The 12,280-nt window shown below is 36.4% G+C and overlaps 1 protein-coding gene across 1 annotated transcript in view; it reads left to right on the forward strand.

The window, feature by feature from the left end:
- LOC128987868 (dynein regulatory complex subunit 7) overlaps nucleotides 1–12,280 on the forward strand; it is a 146,722-nt gene that overhangs the window by 100,284 nt on the left and 34,158 nt on the right. The window contains exon 7 of the mRNA XM_054408931.1: nucleotides 8,081–8,258. Coding sequence (XP_054264906.1) covers nucleotides 8,081–8,258 — 178 coding nt within the window. The remainder of the gene's footprint in view (nucleotides 1–8,080; nucleotides 8,259–12,280) is intronic.

The raw sequence follows: 12,280 nt of genomic DNA on the forward strand, positions 1-12,280 counted from the left end.
AATACCTCGTGCATCCAGCACGCAATGCTTAACAACCATGTGCACTTAGCACATAACGCAAAAACTCTCGTGCTTCCAAACACGATACACAATAAACTCAAAGAAAACATATCAAACTCACGTGCAACCCGCACATGACGCTTAGAACACTCGTGTAACCCAACACAACACATATCGAACTCACGTGCAACCCGCACATGACGCATAGAACACTCGTGTAACCCAACACGAACACATATCGAACTCACGTGCAACCCGCACATGACGCATAGAACACTCGTGTAACCCAACACGAACACATATCGAACTCACGTGCAACCCGCACATGACGCATAGAACACTCGTGTAACCCAACACGAACACATATCGAACTCACGTGCAACCCGCACATGACGCATAGAATACTCGTGTAACCGACACGAACACATATCAAACTCACATGCAACCCGCACATGACACATAGAACACTCGTGTAACCGAACACAAACACATATCAAACTCATGTGCAACCCACACATGACGCATAGAACACTCGTGTAACCGAACACGAACACATGTCAAACTCACGTGCAACCCGCACATGACGCTTAGAACACTCATGTAACCCGCACATGACGCTTAGACTCACACAAAATAACACTGAAAAACTTCACATTTACGGCATTCCAGCCCTTCACTGCTGTCCCAAAAAACACTGAACCCCCAAATAGAACTGAATAAAAACTGCACCAAAGTGATGATTACAAATAATAAAAAAAAATATATTAAAAAAAACCAAACTTTTCACATTACTAGAACCCCAAAAATTAAAGCCAATTATTTTTCTAAGAGGTACCAAGATCGAAGTTTTGTAAACCGGCGCTTCCATCACCTTGTAACGGTCGTATTCCTCTTGGAATACCTACTGTTACTTTGGGTGACGTAGCTCAGGAAAGAAACTCAGCACTCGCTTACGAAACGCAACTTTATTAATTACTCAAAACAACACAAAGAACACAAAGCTAAACTAACAATCAAAAAAGGTAGAGTAGACTGGAACTGTATAAATCAGTTAGTAGCTTAACCCCCAATTTGGAAAAGACTCTAAACCCCAATTTTGAAAACCGTTTACATTGTCTTACCTGGACCCAAGGCCAAGGGCCTTGGGCTCCAGCTCCCCCAGCAGGACCCTGTCCTCCGGTGCACCACACAAACCACTCCACACAAAAACTGACCCCTTGATCAAGTGCACTGGCCTACTTAAAGCAACAGCCTTCAGTAGGTCAGCACAACAAGTTATTGTTTAACAACACTACCAGCCTACTCACACAACATTGCCAAACACTTCCTCTTTACAATATTCGACCCCTTCCATTACAATGATGACAAACTGACAACAGGCTATGCTATATCTTTTGTGATCAACACAAAATAACTTATTGTTAGTCATATCCTGTGGAGATAAGCGTATGGTTCAGTTCTCATCGCCCAGTGTGGGAGCGGAAATGCCGAGATTCCTAGAAACGGCGGTTAAACCGAGCTGCTCTCAAAGCAAAGTCGGTTAAAACAAACTGTATTATTTTACAATCGTAGGCGGATAATCCGATTATCGGTTAATACGAGGTCGGTTAAGAGGGGGTCTACTGTAATTGGTTTCAGCCTGGGTCAATGCTCTGGATGCATATGCAATTGGTCTTTCTTGCCCATCGATATCATGACTGAGTATTGCAGCAATTCCAGTTGGGCTAGCATCTGTTGTGAGAATAACTGGTTTTGATGGGTCGAACGAAAGGAATAAGAACTGTATCACTACAAAGTTCAGATTTCAGATTCAGAAATGAGGCTTCAGCAGCAGCTGACCAAAAGAATTTTTCTCCTTTTCGAAGCAAACATCGTAGCGGATGTGTTTTTGAAGAGAAGTCAGGAATGAATTTTGCATAGTATGTAACTAAGCCAAGAAAGCGTCTTAACTCATCAACATTTCGAGGGCGAGGCATCTGAGTAACTGCTTCAACCTTTTTAGGGCATTTTTGAATCTTATTGAATGACACCACATGTCCAAGGTAATTAATACTTTCCTTGAAGAAAACACATTTTGTTCTGTTAAGATGTAGATCATACTTCTTGAGACATTCCAAACATGCAATAAGGTTCTTCATACACTCTTCGAGAGTTTCACCGTGACAAATTATATCATCAAAGTATGCTTCTACCTTTGATAATCCGTTTAACAGTTGTGACAAAATTCGATTAAACTCAGAAGGGGCTGTTTTTATTCCAAAACTGAGACGATTCATGTTGAACATTCCTTTATGGGTTGATATTGTTTGAATCTTACTTCCCTCTTCATCGACTTTTAGATGCAAATAAGCCTTATGAAGATCCAACTTACAGAAGTATCTTGATCCGCGGAGACTATGTAGGACATCATCAATGCGTCGAATGGGGTGGTTAGATGAGACAAGTTTTGAATTAACCCCACACTTGTAATCTACGCATAGTCTGACTCCTCCATCTGGCTTTGGGATAACAACCAAAGGTGACCCCCAATCACTTGATGCGACTGGAGTTATGATTCCTTGAGACTCGAGGGTTGTAAGTTCCTTTTCTACTCTCTCTCGTAATGCGAAAGGGACATCACGTTCCCTAGTAAATACTGGTTTTTCATTATCTCTGAGTTGGAGTTTGACTTCAACATTGGGAACACATCCGATTCTTTCTTCGAAAATTGCTGAGTATTTTTCGAATATATCCTCTAGAGACGGTACTAAATTAACATCAACTGTATTAATCGGTGATTGCTTTCTGTTGTCTACCTCACTGAGTTCAATTCCAAGTCCACGAATCCAAATTCGTCCTAACAAAGCAGAATGACCAGCAGGTACTATAAATAAATCAGCATTTAGTGATTTTGCATTGTAAGAGACTGAGACAGTTACTTTACCTTTAGGTTTTATTATATGATCAGAGTAGGAGCGAAATGAGATAGGAGTTGGTTGAAGTGGCACTTTAAGTCCAAGTTTATCAAAGTCCGTTTCTGAGATTAAGGAAAATCGTGCACCAGAGTCTACTTCAAATGTCTGAGGCTTGTTGTTGATAGTGACTGTAACCATGTATTTGTCTGAGTCTGGTCCTACTATGTAAAGATCTTCCACATCGTTGATTTGTGTGATTCCATACTCATCTGGGTGACTGGATTCATCTTCTGTGTAGTGAGACAACAGGGTGTTTGTTTTAGAGCTCTTTAGTCGAGACGTTATACACACTTTTGATACGTGGCCTTGTTTTCCACAGGAAGTGCATTTAAGATAATTCCGATTAGTTTTGCATTCATTAGACTGATGGTTTGATCGACCACATTTGAAACAAAGTCCATCAATACCCAAAGCTTTGTAGTCAACGTGTCTTTTTAAGCTTTTGTTACGGAAATGTTGTGATTGAGATCTATTGGAACCGCGGTCATCATATTTGTGTGTCTTAAATTGCTTGAAACTTTGATATTCCTTTGTCTTAGACCTTGAATGCCTATCAATTTTGTGTGTATCCGAATTTTCACTTGATGATTGTGTGACAGGATTACAAATTTTATTTGATTCATAGCGGGAAGCTTCTAGGGCAATTGCTTTCTTGAGGAGTGAGTCAAAACTGTTGAGATTAGTGTCTTGTAGTAGTTGTTCACGTATCCAATTGTCTTTTAGTCCTCTAATAAATTGAGGGCGGAGAAATTCATCAGCAATTGAAATTTTACTTTCACATTCATTGCAAGAAGTGTAAAAATTACAATCATTCAGGTTACCTTTCAGGACTGTGACAAAATCAGAGATAGATTGATGCAACTGTTGTGAATTACTGAGGAAATAGTGTTGTGCAACAATATGAGATACTGTGGGTGACAACATCATTGTGAAATGTTCGATTAATTTTGAAAAATTAAGGTCTTTTACAGGATTGTCTGGGCCCAAAAGAGTAGTCAGATTATTGTAATGTTCCTTACCAATGGATGAGCACAGGAGTTGAGCTTTCATCTTGTCTTCTTTAATGTTCTTCAAATTGCAATAATTTTCAAAACGTTCCAAATATGATTTGAATTTATCATTATTTGGATCAAAATGTTCAAAAGGATTGATCTGAGGAGTTGAAGTTTTATTACCTAGAGCTTCAGCCAAAACATTCATGAGTCTTTCAAATTGTTCTTCATTCATGTTTAACAAAATAAAATATCTTGAAAATAAATAGAATAAAACAAGAATTGATAATAGTTTTTTACCAAATCGTCGCCAACTGAGATGACTTTCGAGTGGAATATTAGAATATAAAAAGACAGAGTTGACAGTTGTTGAAATAGAAGTAACTGTGTTATATTAAAGATCAGAATAGAATAGTAAACAGCATTTGATAATAAACATTTTTGGTTGCTATGGTAACAACTACATATGTTCATAACAGTTAGGTTGGGCAGAACAGGTTTTCTTCATTAGTTCTATTGTGTTTGGAGGGTGAGAGTTTAAATCGGGTTGTTTTAAATGGTCGTAGGTGCTCAGGTGGCTGGCTGTGCTGTTGATCAGTTCTCGGATAGTCTCTTCCATCTTCATTATAACCTCCATCTTGATGGCCACTATATCGGAGAGTTTGTCATTTTTTTTTTTTTTAACCTGTAATTGTTTTTGTACTGGTAGTGTTCTAATATCCTCCATTAAGAGTTCTACAATTTTTTCATTTGGTCAGGTTTTGTTTCATTGGGCGTGTCTTCTTGTGGGCTTGAGGCTTTGGGAATTAGGTCGCTTTTTCCCGGGGTTGGGCCTAGCCCAGAGTTGCAAGGTCCATTGTCATTTCTCACCGCAGGTCTAAGTTTGTTGTAGCAGTCCTTACACATCCAGTTAAATAGAAGTTTGTCATTGATCATGCCTTTGTACTGCTTGTCCGTTACATTTACACACTTAATGTGGTACCACACTGAGCAGTCACATTCAATGGCTTTGTCATCATTTCTTATATCTAGTTTACATGTAGCACATAGTGGTGTAGAGTCATTACTCCCAGTCATCTTATTCTAGGTTTGGTTGGGTAAGAGATCTTTGGTAAGGTGGTTGGTCTTTGGTAGTGTTGGGGGTTGACAGGTGTTTCTAGGTTTGGGTTAGGGCTGGAGGTTTGATGTTGCAGGTTATGTTTGTTTGTTTTCCCTGTCCTGTCCTTAGCTTGAGCTGTTTGAGTGAGTTTGAGTGTATGTGTTTGTGTGATTGGAGTGGAGTGGTGATTTTCTGCTGTTTCCAGTTTCAGTTGTCCTATTGGATTGGATTGGGGTGCGTGGTACTGGAGTGAAGTTGTAGTGTCGTCCACTGATTAGCTTTATTTCGTGATCCCTATTATAGCCATTATGTTGGGATTTTTTAACAAGTTGAAAATTTGAGGTGGTTGTGTCACGGTCAAGTTGCATCAATCAATGGTGGATCGATACCGGCTACTGTTTTATCTATTTTCTCGACTATTATCACTATTGAAACTATTTTGTATTTCTAATTTGTCTTTAAAACACTTTATGGAGAAATTTAGAAAAGTTTTAGCACTAACAAACTGCACTTATTTTGTAAAAAACTTATATTTAAAACTTAGCTGTACTAGGTGATGTTCTCAGTCTGCTCCAGTGCTGCCAACCTTTTCCAGGTAGGTACCACAAACTCACATACTACCACTGAGTATCCACAAACTCACAAACTTTCAGATTTATAATATTAGTAAGATATGAATTTGAACGGATGGTGTTTTTGGCCTCTCTAGGGACCTCAAAATGAAAAATTAAATCGGTCCTGGGTCCAGGTCTTACCATGAGTACTATGGTAATAGCTTATTCCCTATATGGGAAATTTGCTAAAAGAAAATTGGTCCCAGGTTTGGGTCTTACCGTGCCCACCTACAGTGTAATACTTTTCCTTTTAGGTAAATTTGCTCAACATCCACTGGAAAGTGGTTCCAGACATTTTCATGACTACAAATGTGGATGAAAGAGATGGGAAACTTTTGACACTGAAATGACCTTGTCAATATAAAGTTAACGTTTGTTGTAAAGGATGCAAACAATTTTACTCGTTCTGAATTTCAATAATTTACAGAAAGTGCCAAGTTATTTAAAAAAAACAGAGTTAGTGTTGCCCGGTTGTGGACTGAGAGTTGCAGGCTCACTCAGAAGCAAGTCTGTGACCATATGTCACACTGCACATTTCATTAAGTGTCCAGTGTTTTCAATATGAATTATCAAAACTTTATCCATCACATACTGGGGTCTAATGTGTAAAAAAGTGTTTATCTTTTTATAGTGACTAGAGATCGTCCAATGGTTGAAAACTCAACCAAAAATATGTAATGTACAGACTTTTCTATTTTCACCTCACGCTGTAAATGAAACATGTGATTAGAATTTCTTTCATTTGTACTAGAGGGCCCATGCTGCTCCGCAGCGCTAAAATAAATATAATATTCGAGAAATAATCAAATTTATGATTTTTGATTGAGTAATAATTGAGCTAATAATTGAGTAATCTTGAGCTTAACTTATTCAAACGATCAATAGCTCAAATTAAAGCCTATAATTAACTGATTATTTTGAATCTAAAACATATAAAAACATGAACAATACTGGAGCTATTGATTTTTACTCATAGAAAACCCCTATAAAAAAATAATTTTTATGTTGGTTGTTCACCTTGCGTTTGTTTGAAACTCGTCTGATTTGAATAATGTATAGCTTCAATGAAAGCCGGTATTTCACTGAAGGTTCTTAGTCCAAAATGTATAGGATTATATAATTATAACTGGTGAAATACATTTTAAATTAAAGTAAGAATTTGAAAATGAATCAAATTATGTTTATGTATTTTTGGTCGTGCTACCTTCGGTTTGAGACCTCAATTATGAAAATCGGTCAGGTAGAAGAGCCAAACAAATTCAAAAAAGAGAAACCCAATCTAACTCTCGTAAGAAATACATGGGGAGCAAATTTCGTTTACGTATCAGCCGAGTGTGATTATGGATAAATATATGCTGATGCTTGATGGCAAATCTGTGCGTGCATACCTTCGATTTGAGACCTCAATCATGAGAATCGGTCGGGTAGAAGAGCCAAAACGAACTCGGAAAAGAAAAACCCAATCTAACTCCCATAAGAAATACATGGGGAGCAAATTTCGTTTACTTATAAGCCGAGTGGGATTATAGATAAATATTTGCCAATGCTTGATGGCAAATCTGTGCGTGCGTACCTTCGATTTGAGACCTCAATCATGAGAATCGGTCGCGTAGAAGAGCCAAACGAACTTGGAAAAGAAAAACAAAATTTTTTTAAATATATAAGATTGATTTTCTGTTTATGTTTCGTTACCAGCATAGCAACCCATAAGGCCCATATGTTAATTTTTTTAAAATTTTAAATTAACTATTTGTGTTTATTTTTTAGCCTATTTTAGTTTATAGAGGTATTCTGCACATCTACAGGCAAATATCTTTCTAACAGTATGCGTAGATTGTCCCTGCTACGCACACGAGCTGAGACAAAAAGGTTTTAAAGAAAAATGCTTGCGTATTAATATATAGATAAAATCAAAATCCAGCAAAAATTTTACAAGGCATGATCTTACTACCTCAAGGGCAAGTACCATGAAAATAGGTTCTCATAAATAATTAACAGTGTGAAAATAAAATAATCAAGAAACTAAGGATCAATTAACAGTCTATTTAATGTAAAATGCTCATTCTTTATATTGATTTATCAGTCCAATCTTTCAACAAAGGATTTTCTACTATGGATGGAATTATTTAAAGTGAGTGGAATGCACATGCAAATGAGAACTCTTACCTTGCCCTGTTGCTATCTTTTATTTTTAGTCATCTGAAAATTGCTGTTAAGTTAGATCTAATTTTATACTTGACTACAATAGTGGGAGAGTAAGGGGAAAAGTTGTGTGGTATAGTTTTTTGTTCCTTTCTTACTATCTTCCCTGAGTGATATTTATTAATGGAATAGTACAGTTTGTTCACATTAGCTCTCTACTTCACAAAGAAACCTTTTTTTTTTGTTTGTATGTTTCACATTTGTCCCACCTGATTGCAGGAGTTGAAGTTTGACCTGGAGGACGTCAGCTGTTGGGAGCATCTGTTGGCTGGAGAGCCTTGGGAATGTCAGGAGGTGGCCAAGGAGATTGACTTGGACGAACGGGAGACTATTCTGTTGGAGAAACATCTGGATATACCTCCATCATGGGTACAGCGGCTAGATATCCCGCACAGTCGTAAGTTAGATGATTAAATCCAGATATTTCTTTATCATGTAAAAATACATGCTTGTTTACCAAAACCCTATACTTATTTGTGAAATACATCATGAGGTATGATATTACCACTGTAATACATCACTAAAGAGAAAAGCCACATTTAACAAGTGTATTCTCAAGAAGAAAGTAAGTATTCCGAAATATACTTATCTGAGTTATGCATGTCTTTAGCTTTGTTTTTGTTGAAGCAATTTTTTGATGGTTTATTGTCTTTAAATTAAGTTCTCTACTCTAACATCAGGCTGATGCAATGTATATTATTGACGCCAAATAATTCATAATTGCTTGTTGATGTCATCGATTTGAAATCCAGCATAATAATTCAGAAGTCCCAAAACACATACTCACATTTAAGCCCCATTGGCCATTACAAATTAAATAGCAGAGCACCAACTGAAAATTCTTTTTTCCTACAGTCACCCGACAAAGTGGTCTTCCTTGAACTGATTACAGAAAGGTGCTAATTGCTGTATTTGCAATACTTACTTTGGCGCACACTTTTTGTTTTTACTTTGTCACACAGTTTTTACTTTGTCACACACCAGTATTCCAACCAAACAACACAAAATAGCATACTTTTATTATGCATGTAATATCCGTGTACGCTTGGAAAAAGGTTGGCAACACTTTAACCCTTTCAGGGCTAAATTAAGTGAAGGGCTGGAGCTTAATTATTTTTTGCCAAAAATTAAAAACTAAAGTGGTTGTGTTTTGTATTTATTTCACTTGAAATAATTCATGGATCATAAAAAGATTTTCCTTAGGGCTGAACTAATTTTTGTACAAAATTATGAAGAAAATAAAATTTGATTTGACGGATATATCCGTCTTTGGCCCACAAAAAACATAAGGTGGACGGATATATCCGTCTGCCGCCCTCAGTTATGATCACAAAATATGAACACTGCCAATAATCTTGAGTATTCTTGTGGGCGGCAGACCGATATATCCGTCAACCTTAGGCTATTCCTTTCCTTGTTTTATTTTTTATCCATAAAAATGTATCTATCATTCTGAAGTAAATCTAAACCACTCAGTTCCGCGCAAAGTCTTGGCGGGGAATGGGATTGAGGATCAATCCCATTCCCCGCCAAGACTTCCACTACGTAAAGACTGTTCTTCAGGTTCATCATATCCATCACATTCCATACTATTTTCACTGCCAAGTATAAAACCCCTCTCAGACATACTTTTATTAAGCATCTCTTAGTAACTCATTAGTAACTTTTGGCTCAATAACATAAAAATAAAGTACAAAACACAAAATGTAAACATCACTCACTAACAACCACATGTGAAGTGACAGCAATATTTACTTACGCACACTCTATGGTGCAAAATAGCCGAAACAGCTGCGGCAATTATTATTGCCAACCACAAAAACAAAATAACCCATTTATAATGCAGTGTAATGTTTATTATCGTATTAAAAACATTGTATATAAATTTGTTTCTTGGACGGATATATCCGTCTCTATCCCAGAAAAGAAATTTCTCGGGACGGATATATCCGTTTTCAGCCCGGAAAGTAAACAAATTGAAGAATCCGTCCATAGCCTGGGAAGGGTTAAGATACAGTACTATAACTACGATCAGCTGGTGCAGCGTTTCCCATTTCGTTCAATATTTGGATTTAACCTAACCTAAAAACAAGTTGTACTGTGTTTGAAAGACTAATTATTGTTATGCTATATAGTATGTAACTGTAGGAAAAATATAATGTGTAACGCGAATGCAAACTGCCTTTGCCCACTGAATAACTATACTATCATTTGCATCACGCCTAGTTTAAAAATTAATAATTTATTAGTAGAATGATCTTATTGCATTTTCAGTAAAATTACTTTACCTTAATTCATAAAACAAGTAAAATAAAGTAGGTCTATAGTAAATTAGTCAAGTTAGTTAAGGGGTATAGATTTTACCCACAAAGAGAAAAATAAACACCACCAGCAATCTGACACATACTTTCTCCTGTTAGCTTGTCACAACCCTTAGCATGGCAGATGGATTGTATAAGCAGTGAGAGTAACTTTGATAAATTGGGAAGATCACAAAAAAATGCAATAACCTTTAAACCGTAATTTTTACAGCAAAAGGGCTTGTGTAATTTTGTTTGGAGTTAAATAAAGACTATAACATACACACATTTGAATCAAAATTGGCCAAGTCGTTTTTTTTAAATCCGTTTTTCCATCAATTGATAGGTTTTTAAAAGAGAAAATCACAAAAGTTGCAATTACTTTGAACTGTAATTTGTACAGAAATAATTGTTATACCATTTTGTTCAGAGTCAAAGAGTATAACATGTTAATTTTTAATCAAAATCGCTCAGACAATTCTGAGAAAATTTTATTTGTCCATTATTTTATGGATTTTTATGGAAAATCACCATTAAAAATGCAAATGAAAAACACCTGGAGAGACCACGGATAAGTACCTAACCTACATACCAAATTTCATCTAAATCGGACCCGGACCACAGGTGTGGTCTGTAGCTCTGTACACATCCACACATACAGAAAATTTTTTTTGTGATTAGAGGGACCCAAAACGGATATATCCACCCAAAACTCAAACTCAAAAATTTTTACACAAACAATTATTTCAGCATATTAACTTGCAGGGGGAGTTAGTAAAAGTTATGTCAAAAAGTTTGAGATATTTACCTATATTGCCCCTTAATAATACACTTCTGAGTTTGATCTTTCTTAAAAGAGTGTAAAATATTCAAAAAAGTTCCAAAAATATTACTATATTATAACTTTAAAATTAATTTTACATCTATTTTAAGAATAATTAAATTTGTTTAAAGCTCTTTCTAAAATCAAGAAAGGACAATAATACAAATACAATTTGATTAACACGTTCGCTACTGAGCGTCGCATATACTGTATGCGACGCCACGGTCATTGCCACAGACCGAGGTATACATTTGAATCTTACACACAGACCGGCTGTCACTTGGTTAACAGTACACACAGACCACGGGCGAAAACCTGTAAAACAGTGATAATTTACATTTAATACGCTACAATCGTGTTTGTAAATAATTTATTCTTGTTTTTTTGTATTTTTTATAACCTTTTGTAATGTCGCATATTTGCGACGCCCGGTCTACAGCAAAGACAATATAGTGAAAATTATCATAGTTTTCTTGAAATAGACCAAACGTCGCATATATGCGACAGTTCATTTTTGTTTGTGTTTTAAGGTGAAAGTAAGTAAAAAAAAAACCAGATTATTCAAGAACAGTTTATAACTGAACAAATATAAAAGCTACATAGGATAATGCAGCATACATACATACAGTGATGCAGGAAAGTAAAGACCAGTTTTTCCAACTATCATATGACGTCACCAATAATCATATCCACAGACCAAGCGACGCAGTTGTGTGTCAGACATCTCTGTAGACCACTGAAGGGAATCCAGTGCCTTCAAATAGACCGTTACAAAGATATAAGCATTTTAATAACAATAGAACCCCGACGCAAATATGCGACGGCAGTCTATTTTAATGTGACTAGCCGCCGCATATATGCGACGGCAGTCTAGGGGTGGAAACCGGCCATCGCATATGTGCGTTGCTGGTCCATGCGAATGAAAAATTTTGTACTATTGCAGTAGCGAACGTGTTAACCCAGAATGATATTTTTTTCATTCATAAAGTTAACGTAAACACATATAGCCTATCAAAAAGCTTAATTAAATTGTCACAGTATGTCAATTTCTTCCAATGAATCAAATGTCCCAGGCATGAATATTTAGGAGAGCCAATATACTTCTTGAGGGACATCACAAGTTTTCATGTTGTTCATGTACTGGTTTCTATGAATCAAAAGTATATATCATAATAAACAAACCTAAACAACCATCAATAGGTCCTAAAAGGCAATAAGATTATTCGAGACGGAATGAACGGTAAAAACAAACTAAACTGCTAGATAAAATTTACTAAGCCAATAATAATCCTTTGA

This window comes from Macrosteles quadrilineatus, unplaced genomic scaffold, assembly GCF_028750875.1.
Source record: "Macrosteles quadrilineatus isolate MER2022 unplaced genomic scaffold, UCM_ALF_1.0 Scaffold_2__2_contigs__length_208266976, whole genome shotgun sequence".
Taxonomy (NCBI): domain Eukaryota; kingdom Metazoa; phylum Arthropoda; class Insecta; order Hemiptera; family Cicadellidae; genus Macrosteles; species Macrosteles quadrilineatus.